The 24986-nt window shown below is 35.9% G+C and overlaps 1 protein-coding gene across 1 annotated transcript in view; it reads left to right on the forward strand.

Moving 5' to 3' along the window:
* Positions 1-24986, forward strand: part of DPYD (dihydropyrimidine dehydrogenase) — a 934615-nt gene that overhangs the window by 751482 nt on the left and 158147 nt on the right. Inside the window, exon 19 of the mRNA XM_052637354.1 lies at positions 7444-7586. Within this exon, the coding sequence (XP_052493314.1) occupies positions 7444-7586 (143 nt within the window). The remainder of the gene's footprint in view (positions 1-7443; positions 7587-24986) is intronic.

Here is a 24986-nt window from a genome sequence, read left to right on the forward strand (position 1 = left end):
AATGAAGCGACTTAGCAATGATATTAATTAATGATAAAAAAATAATGATAAAACCAAAAGTGTGTGCCATCAATTCTAGTTACCTTTTGAGAAAAAACATAGATGGAATCTTTCTTCATGATTACCTCTTAAAATACTTGAAGACAACCATTAGATTATTAATACTTTCAGCCATTTTATACGCCACATATATACATATTATTGTTTAAAATTTTTGTTTAAAAATTAATCTTATTGTAGCCAAAACAGTGGAATTAACTTTACATAATAAACTATTTGCATATAATATATGTGTATGTATGTACATATATATATATACACATTTTAAATTATAGGGATAGAATTTATTTTGACAGATATTGTTAAAATTAAGATTGCATACTTCAGTAATATAACTCAATATCCTTAATTGGTATAAGTGTGATACATTTTCTTGCTTTCTTGAGTTCTGCTAAATCACTGTAGCCTAAACTACTTCATAAAACTGACAATTAGCTTTACTGAAATTTAACTTTACTGATTTTGCTTACCCTTTGATTCCAAACAAAACTATTTATGTGCTTTTTCTATCTCTCGTTCCATCTCATTATGTGTGTGTGTCTGTGAAAGAAAGACAAGGACAGAGATCACAGTCATCCTGTTCACCCTGTTTTGGATATATTCTGTTTATATTTTACTTAAAATATTAGATATAGAACCAAAAGTGCTCTTCTGAATGTACAGAGAGTAGAAGCACTGCACATCTTGTACATAAAATTTCACAGCATAGAATCCTATTCCTGTATTGTTTTAGATGCATTATATAAAAAAAGAGTCATTTTTCATTGCAGAAGTGAATCATAAACACTTTCTTACCTAAGAGAATCAAATAATATGGAAGCATAGATATCACACGTAAAAGTTCTTCTTCAGCCTGTTACCGCAGAGATAATTATTAGCAGTTTAAAACACAGTATTCTGTGCATTTACATGTCCACATACTAAGTGTAATCATATTTTTTCTTTACCTAAAATGGGACCACACCCTATATATTGTTCTACTACTTGTGATATAACACATAACTACGTATCCTAGAGATATTTCCATGTCAATTTTAAAGGTTTCCTGCAGCATCCTACATGAATGAACTATAATTTATTTTCTAGCATAACTACTAGTGATTATTTAGGTTATTGTTCACTGTTTTGTTATATAAAACAGTATTTCAAGAAACATCTTTGTACATGTTACTTTGTATCTATGCACTAATGGATTATTTTTCTCAAAATGGGGTTTCAGGATAAGACATATACCTTTAGACATTGCAGTTGCATTATAAATCTAATAAAAGTTCATCACACAAATAAATGCATTTGCAGTCATGGACTTAAACTATATTTTTTGGAAATGAAATGACTTAGGATCTCCAAATTTACTATCTAGAATATTAACTAACATCCCTTAAGTATTAAGTGTTTAACCGCACATGTTTATAGTGAATGCTTATTTCTCTGATCAATTTTCTGTGACTTCAGTAGTAATATCAACCTTTATACACTACAAACCAGGCACTGGACTGAATGTTTTCCACAAACTGTGTCATGTAATAGTCCCCAAGCTGCTATGATATTGTTATTGATGTTCCTGTTTCACAGATACCAAAATCTGATGTTCTAGGAAGCCAAGGAGCTTGCTCAAAGTCACAATTGTGTAAAGTAATAGAGTCAAGATTTACACCTACTTGGGTGGACTTTCGAAACTGTCTGAGCATTAGACCACAGGCAGTACTGATACTGGCTTTCTAAAGGTGATGTTCATCATAATTGCTGCACTGTCAGTTCTCAGTTCAAAAGTATGGACTCCACACAGAGACTTGATCTTTAAACTTTAAAAACTGTGACATCAAACAAGTTTTATTCAGGTTGAACTACCCTTTCTTCACATACATGATAGCATCTACCTGCACAGTGCTGCAAGGGTTAAAACACACGCTGTATATGAAGCCCCAGTCTCCGTATCAAGTATCAGGGAATTTGGAAATCACTTCATGAGCAAGCACCCAGAGAGGTAAATGTCCCCGTCTTTGGTAAATAGGATTAATTCTATTGCTTTAAAATAAAATGTCTAGCACATTCTAGGTACCAAATTATTGAATATGAATTGACTATGACCATATTGAATATGTTACAAAGCAGATAAACAGTTATAAAGATATAAAGACTGGGAGAAATTTTCTTGGAATACTTAACAAAAATTAAAACATGTCATAAGAAAAATTTTAGTTTTTCAATAAACCTGAAATAACAATATAAAACAACTAGTTTTCTCTCTCTCATTTCTCCTGTTTAGATTTCACATCTCTTGATATAACCCTGATCCTTCTAGTACTTCAGTTTCTGGTTGAATTATGCTAATTTTCTCAGGGGACTTTAATCTGTGTGTAGAGATGTATTTTTAATTAGTTGTGCTTTACATATTTATCAGTATATTAGGTTCATTAACATTTTAAAGTTGTTTTAAAATATAAATTTTTGGTGCTTGACTTATGTGTTTTATAAAAATCAATCTCTCAACTCCTAAATCCTTGAAAGTCTTGATTTGCTACTATTTTCTTTCTTCTGGGTGATGTTAAAACTGTTAACAATTAGGTAGTCAAAGTTCAATTTCTAATGAATTTGTTATCCACTTAATTCGTTATATTTTAATTAATGTAAGCAAATTAAAACTACATTTTCTTTTTGTATACACAGTGAGCACGAGTGAGTATTATAACCCAATTTCTGTTTTATTGCCTGCTAGAGCTATTATCTGGGAGTTTATTGTGGACTTAGCTTTAACAATTAATTCTGTAACAGTAGCTGTCCTAGAAGTCAAATGATTAAGGCAAAACCAAACAGAATTAAATTCGATTATTCAAAATTTCAGTTATCCAAAATTAGCATATGTTCCACACTATCTTGCCCATTAAAAAAGTCTTTTCTCTTCAAGGATTTAGTGATGCTAAGTAAAGTTATGCTTACTTCTCACAAACTCAAGTTCTGATGTCGTTAAAAATTTTGCATATTGATTTAGCACATGGACCTTTTGATTCTCAAAAAAAAAAATGTAATATATGGATGTCTGTGTTTGAGATTTTTAGCTTTGGAGTCAGCATCATGACATCACTCAGTAGAGATGGCGAAAAGAAGCAGGAGATGGTTCTTCTAAAGGAGCAGAGGTTATAAAGTTTCATCATCCTAGGCATCATGCTTTTGTCTACAATAAAAAAAAATGCATTACTAAGCACACAGCAACAACATAGAAGGCTCGAAGTAAACTAAATAAATGCTCCCTCTGAAACCAATTGTCCTTTCAGGGTAGTACAGATTATAATAGCAAACATTGTATAATATTTGGCACCTCCCTGGTGACTCAATCAGTCTGCAATACCAGAAACCCAGGTTCGATACCTGGGTCAGGAAGATCCCATGGAGGAGGAAATGGCAACCCACTTCGGTATTCTAGCCTCGAGAATACTGCGGACAGAGGAACCTGGCAGGCCCCAGTCTATGAGGTGGCAGACAGTCAGACACAACTGACGCGACTTAGCACACACATATAATCTTTATCATGAGCTAGCCCTTTATATCGGAGAAGGCAATGGCACCCCACTCCAGTACTCTTGCCTGGAGAATCCCGTGGGCGGAGGAGCCTGGTAAGCTACAGTCCGTGGGGTTGCGAAGAGTCGGACACGACTGAGCGACTTCACTTTCACTTTTCACTTTCATGCATTGGAGAAAGACATGGCAACGCACTCCAGTGTTCTTGCCTGGAGAATCCCAGGGACGGGGGAGCTTGGTGGGCGTCTAAGGAGTCGCACAGAGTCGGACACGACTGACGCGACTTAGCAGCAGCAGCAGCAATATATATATATATATATATATATATATATATATATATATATATATATATATATATATATATATATATAAAATTAATCCTCAGAACAGCTTTGTGAAGTTATTAAAATTTTATTATTTTATGGATTAAAATGTTAAGAAATTTTCACAAGATTACACAGCTTGTAAACAGTGGAGCTAGAATTTTAACCTAAGAAGTTGACCCTGTTGTTTCTTTGATATTGTAACTAGTTCATTTTCAAATTCCCTTCTTTCTAGAAGTAATTATAAAATACATGATGTTTAAATGAATGCAAAGTTTTCTTAATGGTACATGTCTTGGCATCAGTGTAGGAACTCACAGGTCTGGTTCACATTTGTTTGTTTCTTTGTTTGAACCTGCAGCTTCTTCAAAATGTGAGGATTCAGGATGGCTAACTTTCCTTGGCGCATCCCACACATTTGAGATGGAAACGCTTGATGTAACTGAATTCCCCATCAGGCCCATCTGGTTATCCCATGTAGATGAAGACTTAATTTAAATTGCACGTTGCCTAATAGTTAATTTAAGCTAATAGAATTTCAATTTTTTAAGTTTAAACCTTGTTGTTTCCTTTAGGATGGAGTCTACTTTTAATTCCTTGAGCTTCTCGAACTGGACTCTTCCTCCCTGGTTTTTGATCTAAAATCATTAATTACCATAGCAGTGCCAAAATTTAAAAAAAAAATTATCTCAATAGTCATGATTCTGAAAATCTTTATGCATTTTAATTAACATATGTATAATCTTGTGTAGTATTGATATATATGACCAGAAGTTTTATTTTTATATGAGGAATCTATTATTTTAAATCTATTATTTTAAATGAGGAATCTATTATTCCTCATTTCTGTCATTTTAAAACTAAAAAATTATGTATAACAATTTGAAAGATCTTTTTATGTACCTTCAGTTTCCTTCCAAAAACCTTTCATGGCAGATAAAAGTCATTTTTAAAACCTATTCCCCATAAAAAATGCTGAGAACAGGTAGATTATATTTCATTTAAATCAAGTAATTAAGAAAACCAATCAAATAGAATTTATAATGGAAATTAAAACTGAATTTACTATTACTCAGCAACAGAAGGATCCATTTCTTCATTTTTGGATCACATTTCCTCAGAGAACATAATTACTCTTAATTTTTAAAAAGATACCTTTATTAGTTTGAAAGGTTTTCATGTTCATTAGGTAAATTAGAAAAGCTTTAGAAAAAGAAGGAAAACATCAAGTAGAAAACATCTTATTGACCTAACTGAACATTTTAAAATGCCACTGAGGGTTTGCTGATGTTCTTTAACACCTGTGTAATAATGTTGCCCTTTAAAAGGAACTGGTTAAATTTTCAAAGCTGTGTTCTGGGATTTTGCCATTTGATGTCCATTAATATCAATTGGAATATGTGGCCAAATCCCTGTGTACCACTTTGAAACTTTACCCCTTAGTGTTAATGATAGTCTTCTAACAGTGCAGTTAGAAATAAATTATTTATCTGCTTAGCACAAATTTCCTTTGCTCTCTAGGGTCAACGGAATAAGAAAAAAAATAAAAAAGAATCCCAATATTTCTTTATTGCTTCAAAGTAACATGTGTGTAAAGGAGCCATCAACTTAGTATATATTGAGCATGTCATTTATATTATGCCAGGATAGCTATATGTCTGTCTAAAAGATTCAAGTTACAAATTCCCTAAAAATGCTTCCCTCTAACCTTTACTCTCAAATTTCTTTTTTGTAAAGCTGAAGATATGTTTTTATAAGTATGTGTGTGTGTATTCTTTCCATGCATCCTCCCGTCCACTGTGTTCGCCTTTTTCAATGATTAAAACATTCAGACTAAGAAGTCACTGCTAAGTATTTTGAAATAGAAATAGGGTTTTGATGCTCAGTTTCTAAATGGCCCTAACTTACTGCCTTGTATTTAAATGTCAGTTATGGAATTTCGAAGTTTCAGCATTGAATGTTCTTGCCTATGAATGCTAATATCCAGCGGAAGATATTTTTAGGTTTGGGAGCACCAAGTAGTCATTTCCACAAACATTTTGGTGTTGAATGCAAAAGCATTAGTTACACATAAATTCAGTTTCATCTGAAATGAACAAGATGAAAAGAAAACCACTGATTTTATTTTTTTAATTATTTTTATTTTTTTTAAAATTTATTTCTGTTTACTTACTTACTCTTTGCTGTGCTAGGTCTTCACTGATGTGAGGGCTTGTCTCTAGTTGCAGTGAATAAGGGCTGCTCTGTAGCTGTGGTGTGCAGACTTCTCATTGCAGCTCATGGGCTCAGTAGCTGTGGTTCCTAGGCTCTAGCGCACAGGCGCAATAGTTCTGGCACACGAGCTTAGTTGCTCCTCGGCATGTGGGATCTTCCTGGATCAAGGATAGAACTCATGTCTCCTGCATTGGCAGGTGGATTCTTTACCACTGAGTGATCAAAGACGCCCAACCACTGATTTTAATGAAAGTTCTTTGTGCTTCCTTAATGGGAACACCAATAATTACATACTGAGAATACTGGTAAAGATGCTGGTAATGGTGGACAGGATGCCAAAGTACTCACCACAAAAGACTTGTTTTACCTTTCACTTGTTTAGTTGTTTGTAGGGGTCTGGTTGAGGCAATGCCACATTCTTGCACAAAAGAAACTACTTTTACTTCAGAAAATGCCTTTAAGGGACCATTGGCTTATGAGTGTACATCAGAAATATTAAATTATATCTATATTGTGAGAACATTAATTTACTCTGTATTGTGTTAACCCTTGAGAGTCTAAGCAGCCTTATAAAGTGTAATCATGTGAAATATGACCTAAAAAATGATGTCTTCTGTCCATCCCTGCAGCTTTTATTACACTTAGCAAATAATGTATTGGTAATGTTTAGTTAAATAATGTATAAAAAATCAAATATACACTCTCTAATTACTGAATTCTAGTAAATTCTCTTTAGGTTAAAATTTTCTAACATATGAAAATTAGACTAGGCTCACTATGTTTCATCAGATTTGGGAAAATACATGTAAAATGCAATATGGAATCTGTAAGTTCATCAGCACCTTACTTGTTTTGCACTATCTCGATTCACACCAGCTGCTTTATACTTCGTGGAAACATAACAGAGCTGTATGTCTATTTATGCACTGTATGTGATTGTTTTTCTTTTACAAAATCTGCCATTCCTTGTTCTTTCTCAAACAGATGCTTGAGTGTTCCATACAATCTTTTACACGGTACTATATATCAAATTGTAGTATGTATGTATTTTATGCAGGAGTTTGCACTGCTGTACCCACTTGCATAACATTCCTGCATGCAATAATAGCATCAAAGTCCTTAAAATAAGAATATATCCATTTATAAATTAACATACTTTGAAACATAACAATGTTTCTATTTTGCATACTCATATATCTTAAGTAGAGATGAAACTGAATTTTGTCTAGTACAACACTGTAGTGTTATACCATCACACAGTAGTGTTATAAGGCAATATGCTCAAGTGGTCAATATTCTAACCATTGATCACCCTTATTTTCCATAGGCATAGCCATCAGACCTATTGCTTTGAGAGCTGTGACCACCATTGCTCGCGCTTTGCCTGGATTTCCCATTTTGGCCACTGGTGGAATTGACTCAGCTGAAAGTGGTCTTCAGTTTCTCCACAGTGGTGCTTCGGTGCTCCAGGTAATACTTGTGTTTGTCTGTCCCTTCATAAAGCCCCATCTAACAAATAAAGTGTAAATTATGTGACAACAAATATGTTCTTGTAGGGTCTCTTAAGAAAGAATCCTTGTGGGATCAAACTGGGTGGCACTTATTAAGTTTCTATTATGAGTTGAGAACAACCCTGAGGTTCATTTCCTATCATTTCCTATCCTTTTAAGAGCTTATAAACCCTCTATTTTTTAAAACGTATTTGTGCACCTGTACGTTTCTAAAATAAATGGGATCAGGTACCAAAATGCATACTGTGCTACTGGATAAAAACCAAATACATGAGGAAACCTGGGTAAAAGCAGAATCTTGACTGAAAAATAAAAGAAGCCGAGGGTAAGGCCAATAGAAAATCTCTGCTGTATGGTACTGTAAGGATTGACCAAAGTGACTCTGAACTTCCTGGTAGCCAAAGCAAGGAAATCACAGTTTTTCAAAATATAGAAATAAATTGGTTATTTACCTCCTTGTGATATAAAGCTGAGGGAGATTCTTTCATTGTTTTCATAAAAGGATACTTTGAGATGTAGTGCATCATACTGCTATTAACCCTCTACAAATAACTTAGAAATCACTTTATTTTTTATTAATTATATACTTGCTTTTTACATTATAATCTTGTTCAGTGTAGATGCAGTACAGTGCCCCCGCATTTTATAGTATAAGCATTACTCTCAGGGGCTAGATATGCAGGTTTCAGTGATGTGATGTGAACCAGAGGTAAAATTTTTCACATGGCAAGTAGGCTGTGACTTCTGAGGTCATATTCCTTTAATATGGCTTCTTACTACCTAGCATTGATGGTAATTGGGGAGCAGAGTGTTTAGCATCTCTTATATTCTTTGGCAAGAATGTAAAGTGTAAAATAATATGTTGCCAAATTGACAATTGGAGTTAACATCCCATTATGAAATATAAAGTGAAAACAACATATATCAAAATGTTAATGGAGTCAGACTTCTGCTTCCAAGAAGATGGAGTAGATGTAATTTTTCCTATGCTTCTGAACTTTATATATAAAACTAACATAAAGAGACTCTGAAATGTGAGGAGAAGGCAGTCTGGCTAGGAATCTCAGGACCCAGGGCACAACAGAGTGGAGAGTTTCCTGGGTTTTCTTTTTGCCTCATATATCCAGACTTGGATCCAAAGAAGCCAGCAACAGGAAAACAACAACAGGGGTAGACCCTCCCCACACCAAAAAACAAAAAAGTATATATATATATACCCTTTGTAGCTAGAGAACCAAGAAAGGGCAGCCTAGCAGACAGAAAACTTTGAGACCATGACTGCTCTACTCCAGCCAAATGCTGCAGCTAAAACCTGCAGTGCCAAACCTGTCCACACAAACAAAGTACAAGCATGAGTCTTATACTTCCAGTCTCAGGAGGCTGTAACAAGACACTAGCATTGCCCGTGGGCAGTAATGATCTCCCCACATGTTGGAGGCATGGACTTCCACCGCAACTGACAGTGATGAGGTATCCCTTCTCCTCCCCTTTGGGACACTGTCAGAGGAAGACTAATGAGGAATGAGGACTTTTATCACTACCCAGTGGTAACAAGGCCACTCTGTCCCTTCCACCACAGTCCCCTGGTGTCAGCGGAGGCCTAGTGGGGAGCCAGATCTCCTATCCTATCCTGGCAGTAACATGGAGAATGTCCTTCAGAGTCAATGGAGGTCAAGTAGGGTACCTGGGCAGAAAGGAGGCAGCAACCTCCCCCCTCCCCTGCCAGAATGGTATTCAGAAAAGCCAGCTAAAACTGTTCTAAATAAGATGAAGACTCACTTAACATAGTACTCAAAATGTCAGTGTTTCAATTGAAAATCACTCACCATACCAAGACTCAGCAAGATCTCAAGGTGAATGGTAAAAGACAATTAATAGATGCCAATACCAAGCTAACAGAGATTTAGAGTGATCTGATGAAGATTTTGAAATCAGTCATCATAAAATTTCTCTAACATGGCGATTACAAATATGCCTGAAACAAATGGAAAATATGAAAGGTCTCAAAAAATAGAGGATATAAAGTACTTCAGTACTGAAAAAATGAAAACTTCAGTACTAAAAAATACAATAGCAAATACAGAAGTCAGTTGACAGCCTCAACAGCAGAATGGGGAGGACAGAGAAATTATCAGTGAAACGGAAGATAGAGAAGTAGAAATTAACCCATCTGAAAAAGAGAGAGAAAAAAGACTGAAAGGGAAAAAATGGACAGAGTATCAAAGAACTGCGGGAGTACAGCAGAAGATCTAATATTCATGTTATCAGAATGCCAGAGGAGAGATCAAGGAAAGAGGGGATGAAAAGGAAATAACATCTGAAAACTTCTCAATTTTTGCAAGAGACATAAACTTATAAGATTCAAGAAGTTGAATGAATCCCAAATTTGAGAGGCATAAAGAAATCCATACCAAAACATATCATCATCACACTTCTGAAAACTAAAGACAAACAACCCCTTGAAAACAAGAAAACCATGACATTTTACTTATAAGGAACAAAAAATTCTAATGACAATAGATTTCGCATGAGAAACCATGAAATCCAGAAAGTGGGACAAAAGTTTTCAGTTGTTGAAAGAAAAGATCAACCCAGAATCCTATTTCCCTCAAGAAAGAAAGATAAAACATTCTTAACTCAAGAAATACCAAGAATTTATTTCCAGGAAGCATAACTAAATGAATGACGGAAGAAGTTCCTTAAGAAAAGAAAAAAAATTTTTTTTAAGTTTGCTAAATTTCACTACACTTTGTTATACTCTTTCTTTCTTTTTTTTAATGTATTTATTTATTTTTAATATAAATTTATTTATTTTAATTGGAGGTTAATTACTTTACAATATTGTATTGGTTTTGCCATACATCGACATGTAAAAAAAAAAGAAAAAGAAAAATTATGAAAGAAGGTACTTTGGGGCGTCAGAAAGGAAGAAAGAATACAGAGCAGATATACAGATATGTAAATACAATGCAGATATGTGAATATAGAAAGTGCTATGTGTCCTCGTAAAAACATGTGGTGAAATAATCACTCAAATTGCAGTTTCTGCTTAGGCTCATCTGAGATTGAAAAGCAAATAATCATTCAAACTTCCTGAAGAAAATGAAGCCTATTGTATAGTATTTATAAATGCAGACAGGAACTACAGGAACCAATGGGGCAGTTCTCTACCCAGAGAGGGCAGAGACCTTTGCCACCTCTCTTTTGTGAGCCATGTGATTTTTCCCAAAAGGAATCTATAGTTCTGTCTGTTCCTCTTTAAGACTTACTCCTCACTTCTGCCTCCTCTGAACTGCTAGCACATGCTCATCATGGGCCATTCTACATAGCGGTCCTTCAGTTCCACCTTTTACATGAAATACTTTACCAGCTGAGTATCTATCTCTTGGCTTAAATTTTCAAAAGAGGAAATCCACTTGGCTTAATGTATCTTTTCATGCCAAGCATCATCATAAAACACTAGTCACCTGATGTATTGGCTGGTGTATAGAAATACAGTAAACATTTGTTGAATGAATTTTTTAAGTACGTGTGCTTGAGTTGTGATTTTTTTTACCAGATTGTGAAGAGGGGATGAGAGGGTCAACATGGTATTAAAAAATGGCCACCAAAGTGCTCCTTCAGCTTAGGCTTGGAGACTTTCCAGCTACGTAAAATATTGACTCCCAGTTGATGTTGTTAGAAATGTAAATTTACACACACAGTTTTTTATTGGTGTGAAATTGCAGGTTATGTATCAATTATGTGTCATTATGGACATCACCAGATGGTTGACACCGAAATCAGATTGATTATATTCTTTGCAGCCAAGATGGAGAAGCTCTCTATACAGGCAGCAAAAACAAGACTGGGAGATGACTGTGGCTCAGATCATGAACTCCTTATTGGCAAGTTCAGACTTAAATTGAAGAAAGTAGGGAAAACCACTAGACCATTCAGGTAGGACCTAAGTCAAATCCCAACGACTATACAGTGGAAGTGAGAAATAGATTAAGGGACTAGATCTGATAGACAGAGTGCCTGGTGAAGTATGGACGGAAGTTCATAACATAATACAGGAGACAGGGAACAAGACCATCCCCAAAAAAAGAAATGCAAAAAAGCAAAATGGCTGTCTGAGAGGACCTTACAAATAGCTGTGAAAAGAAGAGGAGCAAAAAGCAAAGGAGAAAAGATATACCCATTTGAATGCAGAGTTCCAAAGAATAGCAAGGAGAGATAAGAAAGCCTTCCTCAGTGCTCAGTGCAAAGAAATAGAGGAAAACAATAGAATAGGAAAGACTAGAGATCTCCTCAAGAAAATTAGTGAAACCAAGGGAACATTTCATTCAAATATAGACTCAATAAAGGACAGAAATGGTATGGACCTAACAGAAGCAGAAGATATTAAGAAGAGGTGGCAAGAACACACAGAAGAACTGTACAAAAAAGATCTTCATGACCCAGATAATCACTATGATGTGATCACTCACCTAGAGCCAGACATCCTGGAATGTGAAGTCAAGTGGGCCAAAGCTAGTGGTGGTGATGGAATTCCAGTTGACCTATTTCAAATCTTAAAAGATGATGCTGTGAAAGTGCTGCACTCAATATGCCAGCTAATTTGGAAAACTTAGCAGTGGCCACAGGACTGAAAAAGGTCAGTTTCCATTCCAATCCCTAAAATAGGCAATGCCAAAGAATGCTCAAGCTACTGCACAATTGCACTCATCTCACACACTAGCAAAGTAATGCTCAAAATTACTTATATAGTATGCTGCTATACCTTCTAGATATTATGTTGTCTTTCGATCTGAATTATCTAGTGTGGTGTGTATTAAAAACCCACTGCTCACACGCTAGTAAAGTAATGCTTAAAATTCTCCAAGCCAGGCTCCAGCAATACGTGAACTGTGAACTTCCAAATGTTCAAGCTGGTTTTAGAAAAAGCAAAGGAACCAGAGATCAAATTGCCAACATCTGCTGGATCATCAAAAGAGCAAGAGAGTTCCAGAAAAACATCTATTTCTGCTTTATTGACTATGTCAAAGCCTTTGACTGTGTGGATCACAAGAAACTGTGGAAAATTCTGAAAGAGATGGGAATACCAGACCACGTGACCTGCCTCTTGAGAAAACCATATGCAGGTCAGGAAGCAACAGTTAGAACTGGACATGGAACAACAGACTGGTTCCAAATAGGAAAAGGAGTATGACAAGGCTGTATATTGTCACCCTGCTTATTTAACTTATTTGCAGAGTACATCATGAGAAACGCTGGACTGAAAGAAACACAAGCTGGAATCAAGATTGCCGGGAGAAATACCAATAACCTCAGATATGCAGATGACACTACCCTTATGGCAGAAAATGAAGGAGAACTAAAGAGCCTCTTGATGAAAGTGAAAGAGGAGAGCAAAAAAGTTGGGTTAAAGTTCAACATTCAGAAGACTAAGGTCATGACGTCTTGTCACATCACTTCATGGCAAATAGATGGAGAAACAGTGGAAGCAGTGGCAGACTTTAGTTTTGGGGGCTCCAAAATCACTGCAGATGGTGTCTGCAGCCATGAAATTAAAAGATGTTTACTTCTTGGAAGGAAAGTTATGACCAACCTAGATAGCATACTAAAAAGCAGAGACATTACTTTGCCAATGAGGTCCATCTAGTCAAGGCTATGGTGTTTCCAGTGGTCATATATGGATGTGAGAGTTGGACTATAAAGAAAGCTGAACACTGAAGAATTGATGCTTTTGAACTGTGGTGTTGTAGAAGACTCTTGAAAGACCCTTGGACTGCAAGGAGATCCAACCAGTCCATCCTAAAGGAAATCAGTCCTGAATATTCATTGGAAGGACTGATGTTGAAGCTGAAACTCCAGCACTTTGGCCACCTGATGCAAAGACCTGACTCATTTGAAAAGACCTTGTTATTGGGAAAGATTGAAAGCGAGAGGAGAAGGGGACGACAGAGGATGAGCTAGTTAGATGGCATCACCAACTCAATAGACACGAGTTTGAGTAAGCTCCAGGAGTTGGTGATGGACAGGGAGGCCTGGAGTGCTGCAGTCAATGAGTCGCAAATAGTCAGGCATGACTGAGCGACTGAACTGAACTGATGTGTCATTAGTTTTAGTCACGTTTTTATTCAGCCAGAAAATATTTTAAACCAATTTTACCTAAAGTGAAAGTGAAAAGTGAAAGTGAAATTGCTCAGTCGTGTCCGACTCTTTGCGACCCCATGGACTGTAGCCTATTAGGTTCCTCCATCCGTGGGATTCTCCAGGCAAGAGTACTAGAGTGAGTTGCTGTTTCCTTCTCCAGGAGATCTTCCCAACCCAGGGATCGAACCCAGGTCTCCCACATTGCAGGCAGACGCTTTACCATCTGAGCCACCAGGGAAGAAAAACAGTATTAAGATATATTTAGGACAGTTATGAGTGGGAAAATCCTTGAATTTACAATTTTGACTTGGCATTTGAATAGGGTGGAAAATGTGTAATATTTCTATATCTCTTCCATTGTAGCTAAGTTTTACCCTGTTCTACTTCTTAGACCTGGGTTAATCTAATCTTTCATTTGCTATGGTTCTGGGCTGCTGAATATTATTAGAGAAATTCAGGTAACTCTGTCAATTGAATTTTCTCCAAATTCACAATGCTTAATGTCAGCTGGGCCTTGGGTAAGCATCAGTTTTTATTCGTCTTAAAAAAAAAAATCGCCATTAAATTCCCTCTGGCAATTTTTTGAACACTTCAAGGCCCTAAATCCCTCCATCATCACCCTCCCATTTTCTGTTGCCATTTCTTCCCTGGTTCTTACTGCCTACATCATCCTCTTCTCTGGTTCTGTCATATTTCCTTTGAAAAGATCATCCACTTATATATCTTAAGGTGGACTACTATGAAATCTATTTTTCTAACTATTTCTACTCAAATGTAAAATGTGTACTGACAAGACACAGTTTTTACAAGACAGCATCATACAAATGACGTGTATTTAAATAGCATGATGGTGCTGATACATTGGAGTATAGAAAGAGAAGTAATAGGTACAGAATTGTGATTAAACTAAATTTAATGTTTAAACATTTGATTCTAATATTCTTGATACACATATGTAAACTACATAGATAGGTGAATTCACTGCTGGAATAAAGAATTATACTCAAAGTTGCAATTTCAAATTCAGTTTTAAATGCATTCAATAACCATGACCTTCTAGGTGACTTTAGAAAAAGTAATGACATTTCAAAAACAGAAAATTAAAATTTTTTTCCTTGGTTTGATAAGTGTGACAGAACATGCATTTCTTGTTAATCAGTACATATTACAGAGAATCATTCATTTATTTATTCAATAAATATTTATTGAGAATTTACATGCCTGCATTCCTATTCTAGGAATTTGGAATACATACTTCTGTGAGTAGAAAAAGCAAAAGTTCATTGCCTCATGTCACTTACATTCTAGTGAGGACAAAGATATGATAAATATGGAACATAAGTATATTACCTGATATGTAAGATGATACATGATGTGAAAAAAGAGGCTTCACTGCAAAGGAAACATTTGTATAAACAACTGAAGGTGGGGAGTCAGGAAAATTTTTATCGAATAAAAATATTTAGGTTGTAACATCATTTGCTTAAATTTTTGCCAATTGAGAGTTTAACTGAAATATTAAAAAAATCACAAAATATTTTAGACCACCTTGCAGTTTATATAAATGGAAATCGTCTTTTAGGGTTTCAGAATTCATTGTTAATAGGCAATTTTTTGCTTTTCAAAGTCTTTTACCATTTTTAAGAATGTGTCATTGGTGAAAAGCCTGCCTGCAATGCAGAAGACCTGGGTCAGGAAGATGCTCTGGAGAAGGGCATGGCAACCAACTCCAGTATTCTTGCCTGGAGAATTCCATGAACAGACGAGCCTTGCGGGCTACAGTCCATGGGGTCGCAAGAAATTGGACACGACTGAGTGACTTTCACTTTCACCATTTCTCATTGGCACTGTTTATTTCTGTTATCTTATTCTGCAACATGCTTTGACAAATATTTTAACATTTTAGTGGTAAAATATCCAGTTTATTGTTGTTCAGTTGCTAAGTCATGTCTGACTGTTTGTGACCCTATGGATAACCCTACTTTAAAAATGCTTCAGTTAATGTTGAATAGAAAAACTAAGCAGTTAGCTGGAGAGTAATTTCAATATTCCAGAGCATTTCCCTGAAACAATTTTGGAGTAAAAATGACTATTACAACAGAACAAGATGCAACACGTTGGCCAAGAAATAAGGTTTAAAACTGATTATGGGTCTGTTTTCTTGGGTAACTGCTCATATTAGTCAGTCAAGTCAACTAACTTAATTCATTTGTGAACCCCAGTGTCTTGAAATTTTATTTTTCATGTTTTTTGATAGGCTCTCATTAGTTTTAATATGCAAGTTAGATCTATAAAAATTCTAAATGAATATTATTAGTAAATTTCAGATACTGAGTGCTGAAATTTATAAATATCCCTTTGCTAAATTACATTTTCAAACTCTTCATAAACTCTTTCAGTCTTAAATCTTTCAAAGGGCTACTGTGAAAAAAAGAAGTTTGCTTCTGGATGTTCATGAGTTATTTAGAAAAGGGATAGTAAATAAACAATTTGAATAATTTCCCTTTAAAATAGTTTGAAATGATTATGTTAATAAATTAACCCTGGCTTTTTTTTTTTTTTTTTTTTACTTTTAGTTTAAATCATTTGTCCCAGACTTAGCCTTCAGAATTCTATATCCCCTTCATCTGACTTAAGTGTTAGTCTAAAATTTCTGTTAATAAAAAGCTACTTAGGAATTTCTATTGCAACCAAAACCCAGACTGAGTCAGTTGGTTTTAGTGATAAGTTTCATCACAAAATGTTCACTCTCCTTTATTGTATATATATAGAGGATATAAGTACTATACTACCTTTTTTTCCCACTGAATTACTTTGATTTTCTATAATTTAATTTAATGATACTGCCATTACAATTCAGTCTTCTAAGGACTTTGATTCAGGACATCAGAAATTATAGGAAGCCATCAGTTCATTCATGTATAATTATGACCTGTGCCTTCATTGAGATTGTATGGGTATTTTCTTAAAACCCATTTCTTTTGTGTGGGTTTGTCACTGAAATTAATAGAAAATCCTGAAATACAACAGAAACAGAGAGTGTAGTGGGCATTTGCTGTGAGTCATGGTCAAATGACAGACACTCACTAGAGTTATATAACCAAATAAATTTTTAACAATAATCAGCTACTCTGATGAAGCTAGTTCCAGCTAAATGGAATTTTTTAATGTGATCAAGAGATGTATTATTTTATTGAAACTAGAGAAAAAGAAGTAATTGAAGCAGCATGATGACACTATTTCCACGTGAATGCAGATGCGTAGCAGACATTCTCTCTTGGTCATAATGCACAGGAAGGCTTCAGTGCTTCAACCATTTAAGTTGGGGTTTTTGGATGGTAAAAATTTTGCCTACTGTATTCTAAATTCTTGTTGGGTAAGTGGAAAATCTTTTTTTAAATTATTTTGTATTTTTTATTTCATCATCATTCACTTTGAAGTCAGGCTATATGATACCTGAAGGTAGTGTAGAATAGTTGATACCATTCAAAGTTATTTTAAATGGCATCAGAACTATTTCACACAGCTAGTTAAAATACACATATTAATAGTTTTCTTTCCAGTATGCAATTTCTTGTTTCCTAGCTTTAATGAGTGTTTCATTTACAATGTTAAGAACAATATGCAAGTAGTTATTTAAAAATAAAAGAAACCCTGTATTCTTAGGATACTATATAAGGAAAATATGTTCTTAGTATCCATTCAATAAAACTCAAATTACTGTCAATTATTATATTATCTTTAAATTACTTTAATAAATGGTTTCTTTAATGGAACAGGTTTTAGTTTTTGAAAAGCATCTTGATTCCAGGGCAGCCACGTTGTTTATAAGCAAATAGAGGAAACTAAATGGAAGCCTGCTAGGCTTTTGAATTATTATACACTCACCACTTGATAGATTAATATCTACATTCAAAAGAAATTAATTGAAATTAAATCTAATCTTTTTGAATGATAGTTTTACTATAAGTAAAAGTAACTGTATCACACAATGACTATTTTATGTGAGAAAATAACCATGAATTAGCTAAGATGTTTGCAGATATAGCTATATGAAATTTCTGATCTTGTGTGAAGTTCTTTGACTAAATTTTTTTCCTGACTCTGGCCAGATCCTTTATGTTGTTTGTTCCTTTTAGCTTTGTGTGCAGAGCTATGGTTAACTACTAGTTTTACTTCTTCATCAGAGAATCTTCATATGTTTGACAAAATATTTTAAACTACTATTTACCTTTTTATTCTTCAGTTAAAAAAAATCCCACTATTTTAGATATTCTTTTTCTCATATTATTTTTCAAACATTGTGTTTTCTATGTTGGTTTTCTCTGAATCTTTCCATTTTATCAATTTATTATTTGAAATGAATTGTGATTGAATGTAACTAATTTTTAAGTAATCATTTCATAACTTATCCACTCAAATGACTATTTAAAATAGTCAATTGGGAGCTAAGATATTTTCAGTTCCATCAGTAACAACTCTTCATACTTTGAGAATGAATCTCATTTCCTATAAACAAAGCTAAGGAGAGCCAAGTTGAGTGAACAAAGTTGGTTGTTGAACTGAGTTACATATACAAAATCACGAGTCTCTTTTTCTCTCAGTCCATAAACTGACTTTAATGAACAAGTCCAAAAGGGTGTAACAAAATTATTCTGAGGAGTGCCAACATCCACCAAAGTGATTATTTTGAAGAACCCAACCTAATTTAGATGTGCATAATTGTGTATTTGTTTAAAAATCCACCTTAATATTTTAGAAACTCATTTTGGTACTAAGTTAGGGTTCAGAATCCAGACTGAATAGAGAGTTAGAAAGCATTGCTGCTGCTGCTTAGTAATCACAACTATGTCTCCCATTTAGAAATTTTAAAAATCAGTGATAAGTTTAAGGTGTTTGAGAAGTTGTAAAGGAAATTTCAGAATCTCTCTCCGGTTCAAGCAACTGCTAATTCACAATTCAGAAAGCAGGCTAAGGCCAGATGACCTATGTCTAAACTAGGAGCATGATCAAATTCACCATTGAGATGCAAGATTATAATCAGTTCCACTAAGTAGAAGAATTTTTATCAATTGAATTGGACATGAACATGAGAAAATCTGGATTTTGTCAGAAGTATTCTGTGCAGATATCTATAAATACTTAATGGATTTTGGCATCTTCCTCTTGCACTTACACTCCTTAAAAAAATGTATCTGATAGAAACTGTTTACTTATATGTTAAAAGTTTGCTCAAGGAATGGAATTCACATCATCAATACTCCCACGTAAAATGCTTTTAGGAGAAACTTTTGAATATTTTATTGTAGACTGTTCAATGAATTGTAATTTCAGATAGAGGGCCAAATGGATTTTGGTTTTATCTAAGTTTTTAAAAAATCATTCAAAAGCTTGCCTTTCTAAAAATATGTATCTTTGCATCATATATGTTTTTATGGCATAAAAGTTACAGTTCAATAGATTTCAAAACAGCTTTTAAGACAGAGACATGAAGTTTTACAGATTCTAATTACAAGTGAGAAGTCATCTCACTGTGGGAAATTAAAAATGGATACAATTAGAGAAAATTCCAGTTGAAAGAATGCATTATGGAAAAAGCAATAAAAGCACAAAAAATAGGAAAGTAAAATCACTTCTCAGTAGTTCTTCTATGATTCAACTATAGATCAATAGTGTGTAGTTAATGCGTTACCAGGAGAGCGTTAATTTACAATTACGGCAGGTGATCTGATCCTCTGTGTTCTGTCAATTGACACAGATGACCTTTTGTTAAAAGAGATTCTATGGTCATTATTTTAAATAGAGCAAAACGCAAGTATTTTGTAGGTGAAAGTAGGTCACTTTGAGTCGTAAGTATCTTACACACCACAAAGTGGGAATCTTTGTAGTACAGCCCAAGTAGTCTCATAAGGGAGACGAATGAGCCTGGGCATATCTGTTTGTGTGTAGAATGGATATAATATGCACTGGATGATGGTGAGCAAAAATGATTCAAGGAGAATCTACAAAGTAAGCATAAAATAAAATAGACCTGTAATAAACCTCTACACAGGAAGATATGAGAAACTTTGGTGCAACTAAATGTGTGTTTAGCGATGCTTCACTCTTCCCTGGTGGCTCAGATGGTAAAACGTCTGCCTACAACTGGCAGACCTGGGTTCGATCCCTGGGTTGGGAAGATCTCTTGGAGAAGGAAATGGCAACCCACTCCAGTACTCTTGCCTGGAAAATCCTATGGACAGAGAAGCCTGGTCAGCTACCGTCCACTGGGTCACAAAGAGTCGGATGCGACTGAGTGACTTCACTCACTCACTCACTCATTGTGAACATGTGAGCTAAATAGCCCAGGAGGTAGAGTCTGATGCCCCAACAACCACATTCTTGAAAGGAAGTGGATCTCAGCTGTTCAGAGACCTTATTCTAACCATAAACATGTGTCAGGGACCCAAGGGTCTTGTCCAGAGTCTGCTACACAGGCAATGATATCAGCCTCAGAATTGCCAGCTAGGCATGGGAGACCTTAGAAACTGAACCCTACTGATAAATGTTTCGACACTAATGAAAATGCATACATTCTGCAGAGTGAAATCCTAGCTTTGTTGCTCACTAGCTGTGTGACCTTGCCTTTATTAGGTTTATGAACTTTTTACACTTCAGTTTTGTTGTCTATGAAGTGGGAATAATAGCAATACCTACTTGGTAAGATGGAGGTGAAGAGTAAACACTGTCAAATGTAAAGCATTTGTAATAGTACCTGCAACAAAGTACCCCACAAATGTTAGGCTGAAATGATCCTCCTCATCATACCCCCACTAGCATTTGTATGCACTGACAAAGAATTTTAAAACAAAGTTGGCAGCCCTTTATTCCAGCATGTAGGCTTGCCCACTGGCTCAGCATTAAAAAAACGAAAAACTCCTCCTATAAGTGCAGGTGATGCAAGTTTGAATCCCTGGGTTGAGAAGATTCCCTGGAGAAGGAAATGGCAACCCACTCCAGTATTCTTGCCTGGGAAATCCCATGGACAGAGGAGCCTGTGGGCTACAGTTCATGGGGTCACAAAAGAGTTGGACGCAACTTAGCAACTAAACAACAGCAACAACAATTCTTGCATGTGGCTAGTCTTAGTTCAGTCTAAGGGAAAGATCAAGGGCTGATGTTTTGTTGGAAGGTTAAATCTAGGATAGAAAGAGTAAAAGAAAATAGAAGTGAGAAAGAAGATGCCATTTGAATACAAAGTAATGTGTTACTGAGTTGGCCACTGCTTCACAAGATGCAAAGACAAGCGAAGAGCAGTTGGCAATGTGGATTGCCTTCAGACACTCTAGAGAAAAACCAGTGCCTTGAAGGAATTCCCTGGTGGTCCAGTGGTTAGGACTCAGCTGTTTCACTGAGGTGGCCCAGGTTCAGTCCCTCACCATAGAAATGAGATCCTGCAAGCTGGTGGCACAGAAGGAAAAGAAAAAAAAAAAAGAAGAATGAAAAAAAAAATTTAAAAACCCATGCCTTGGGACTTGGGACTATCTATTTCAGTGAAAATGAAGAAGAAATTTATCTCCCATTTCCTTCAGCCTTCTGTTGCCCATTGGTTAAAGTTCATCCTTCCAGAGAGTTAACTTTCCCATCCTGGGTTTTATCACCCTGCAAAAGCAAACTCCTATGAGCTGTAGTGTGGCCCATTGTGGCACTTCATCCAGGATTCTAATCTCTTCTGCACATCTGGTTATCAAGCCTCTATATTCACAGTGACAGATAATGTATTACATTACAAGGTATCCAGTTAAAACTATAAGCAAGTTCTGCCTCATCTTTCCATGCCTTATACCTGCTTCCATGTATCTTTCATCCACTGGCCTTACTTCTTTTCAGACAGAATATATTCATGTTATTCTTCTAAAAGCATAGGATTTCAGAAAAAAGAAAACTCCTGTGAACAGTAATAGTGAAATATCATATTCATACTGTTCATATCTTTGCTTTATAAATGTAAGTGGTATTGTCAGTCAGTAAGTGAATTTTTAGCATAAGATCACTTATAAATGATGACTTCACTAGATCACTTCACTCCCAGAATGAGACACAGAAAGCTAAGAAATTGTGTGATCTCAAGTAAAATTGGCTTGCTGTGAGAGAATTAAATGGTACCCCAAGACTCCCTATAACTTGGGAAATTAGTACAACAGTGACCTAAGCACGCAGAAGTGATCCCACTTCTATTAATAGCTAGAAACCCAGGGGACGTGCTCTGAAATGCTCTCAGTAATATTTTAAAACTGAGTAACTTGCATTCAAAACATAGTCTAAAGGGACTTCCCTATGGATCCAGTGGTTAAAGTCTGCTTCCAATGCAAAGAATGCAGGTTCGATCCCTGGTCAGAGAACTAAGATCACACATGCCGCACAGTGTGGCCAAAGGGGAAAAATTTTTTTGAAAAAATGAAATATATCTGAAGAGCACATGGGACTTGTGTCTTTCTAGAGAAGTATCTAAAATAGGCATTGTAGTGATTCAAGAAGGGGGACTCTCATCCTTGCTTCTTTCTCCATTCAGTTTTTGGGTGAAGCAGCAATGATTCATTAATCATCCGAACAGTCAAAGGAAAAGGGGGACAAAGAAACAACTACGCAGACAAAGAAAAGGGAGAAATAAGGTCAGTTCAGTTCAGTTCAGTTCATTTCAGTCACTCAGTCGTGTCTGACTCTTTGTGACCCCATGAATCGCAGCACGCCAGGACTCCCTGTCCATCACCATCTCCCGGAGTTCACTCAGACTCACGTCCATCGAGTCAGTGATGCCATCCAGCCATCTCATCCTCGGTCGTCCCCTTCTCCTCCTGCACCCAATCCCTCCCAGCATCAAAGTCTTTTCCAATGAGTCAACTCTTCGCATGAGGTGGCGAAAGTACTGGAGGTTCAGCTTTAGCATCATTCCCTCCAAAGAAATCCCAGGGCTGATCTCCTTTAGAATGGACTGGTTGGATCTCCTTGCAGTCCAAGGGACTCTCAAGAGTCTTCTCCAACACCACAGCTCAAAAGCATTAATTCTTCGGCGCTCAGCCTTCTTCACAGTCCAACTCTCACATCCATACATGACCACTGGAACAACCATAGCCTTGACTAGACGGACCTTTGTTGTCAAAGTAATGTCTCTGCTTTTGAATATGCTATCTAGGTTGGTCATAACTTTCCTTCCAAGGGGTACACATCTTTTAATTTCATGGCTGCAGACACCATCTGCAGTGATTTTGGAGCCCCCAAAAATAAAGTCTGACACTGTTTCCACTATTTCCCCATCTATTTCCCATGAAGTGATGGGACCGGATGCCATGATCTTCATTTTCTGAATGTTGAGCTTTAAGCCAACTTTTTCACTCTCCTCTTTCAATTTCATCAAGAGGCTTTTTAGTTCCTCTTCACTTTCTGCCATAAGGATGGTGTCTTCTGCATATCTGAAGGTTATTGATATTTCTCCTGGCAATCTTGATTCCAGCTTGTGTTTCTTCCAGTCCACCATTTCTCATGATGTACTCTGCATAGAAGTTAAATAAGCAGGGTGACAATACACAGCCTTGATGTACTCCTTTTCCTATTTGGAACCAGTCTGTTGTTTCATGTCCAGTTCTAACTGTTGCTTCCTGACCTGCATACAGATTTCTCAAGAGGCAGGTCAGGTGGTCTAGTATTCCCATCTCTCTCAGTATTTTCCACAGTTTATTGTGATCCACACAGTTAAAGGCTGTGGCATAGTCAATAAAGCAGAAATAGATGTTTTTCTGGAACTCTCTTGCTTTTTCCATGATCCAGTGGATGTTGGCAATTTGATCTCTGGTGCCTCTGCCTTTTCTAAAACCAGCTTGAACATCAGGAAGTTCACGGTTCATGTATTGCTGAAGCCTGGCTTGGAGAATTTTGAGCATTACTTTACTAGCATGTGAGATGAGTGCAAATGTGCGGTAGTTTGAACATTTTTTGGCATTGCTTTTCTTTGGGATTGGAATGAAAACTGACCTTTTCCAGTCCTGTGGCCACTGCTGAGTTTTCCAAATTTGCTCGCATATTGAGTGCAGCACTTTCACAGCATCATCTTTCAGGATTTGAAACAGCTCAACTGGAATTCCATCACCTCCACTAGCTTTGTTCATAGTGATGCTTTCTAAGGCCCACTTGACTTCACATTCCAGGATGTCTGGCTCTAGGTGAGTGATCACATCATCGTGATTATCCAGGTCGTGAAGATCTTTTTTGCATAGTTCTTCTGTGTATTCTTGCCACCTCTTCTTAATATCTTCTGCTTCTGTTAGGTCCATAGCATTTCTGTCCTTTATCGAGCCCATCTTTGCAAAGAAATATTCCCTTGGTATCTCTAATTTTCTTGAAGAGATCTCTAGTCTTTCCCATTCTGTTGTTTTCCTCTATTTTTTTTCATTGATCACTGAAGAAGGAATAAGGTCCTTAAGGTTAATTGATTGGGAACTGAATCCAACTTTATATAGGAAAACAACTTGTCTATAGTAACTTTCCATTTTTTTCATGGATAGATACATTTTATGAATAAATGATGAGTCAGTGAATAAATGCTTAAATCAGTTGAAGTCCCAATTTTGACCAGAGTTGTCTGGTAGGTCATTCTGGCCATTTGGGGTCTTACCCATTCTAATTAAATGTAAGATATTTAGTTCCATCTGTATAACACTTGACATTCTAGTGACTGCATATTGTGATAACTATCTTAAGCCAACATCATATAAGGAACTGATAATGAAGAGAACATAAGTAGTTTACCAAAGCCTTAATATAATCCACAGTAAGGATGTATATACATTTTAACTCTGCAAATCTAATAACAAAACTATTATAATGGCTAGTGCTTACATTGAATTTACTATATGTCAGATGCTTTTGTAAGCTAATATTATACTAATTCATTTACTCCTCCAATAATCTTGTGAGATAGTTATTGGTATCATTCCCATTCTATAAACAGAAATATCAAATTATAAGATGATAAGTGGCAAAACTGTCATCTAAACTCACATGATTTGACTTAGCATATCTGATTTTAACCACTATACTTTATTGACATTTTGCCCACTCAGTTCAGTTCAGTTCAGTTCACTCGCTCTCTCGTGTCCGACTCTTTGCATTTTCCCACTAGAATAACTGTATTTTCAAAAGGCAGACAGTATTAAGTGCTAGTGAGGATGTGGACAAACTGGAG

This window comes from Budorcas taxicolor, chromosome 3, assembly GCF_023091745.1.
Source record: "Budorcas taxicolor isolate Tak-1 chromosome 3, Takin1.1, whole genome shotgun sequence".
Classification (NCBI taxonomy): domain Eukaryota; kingdom Metazoa; phylum Chordata; class Mammalia; order Artiodactyla; family Bovidae; genus Budorcas; species Budorcas taxicolor.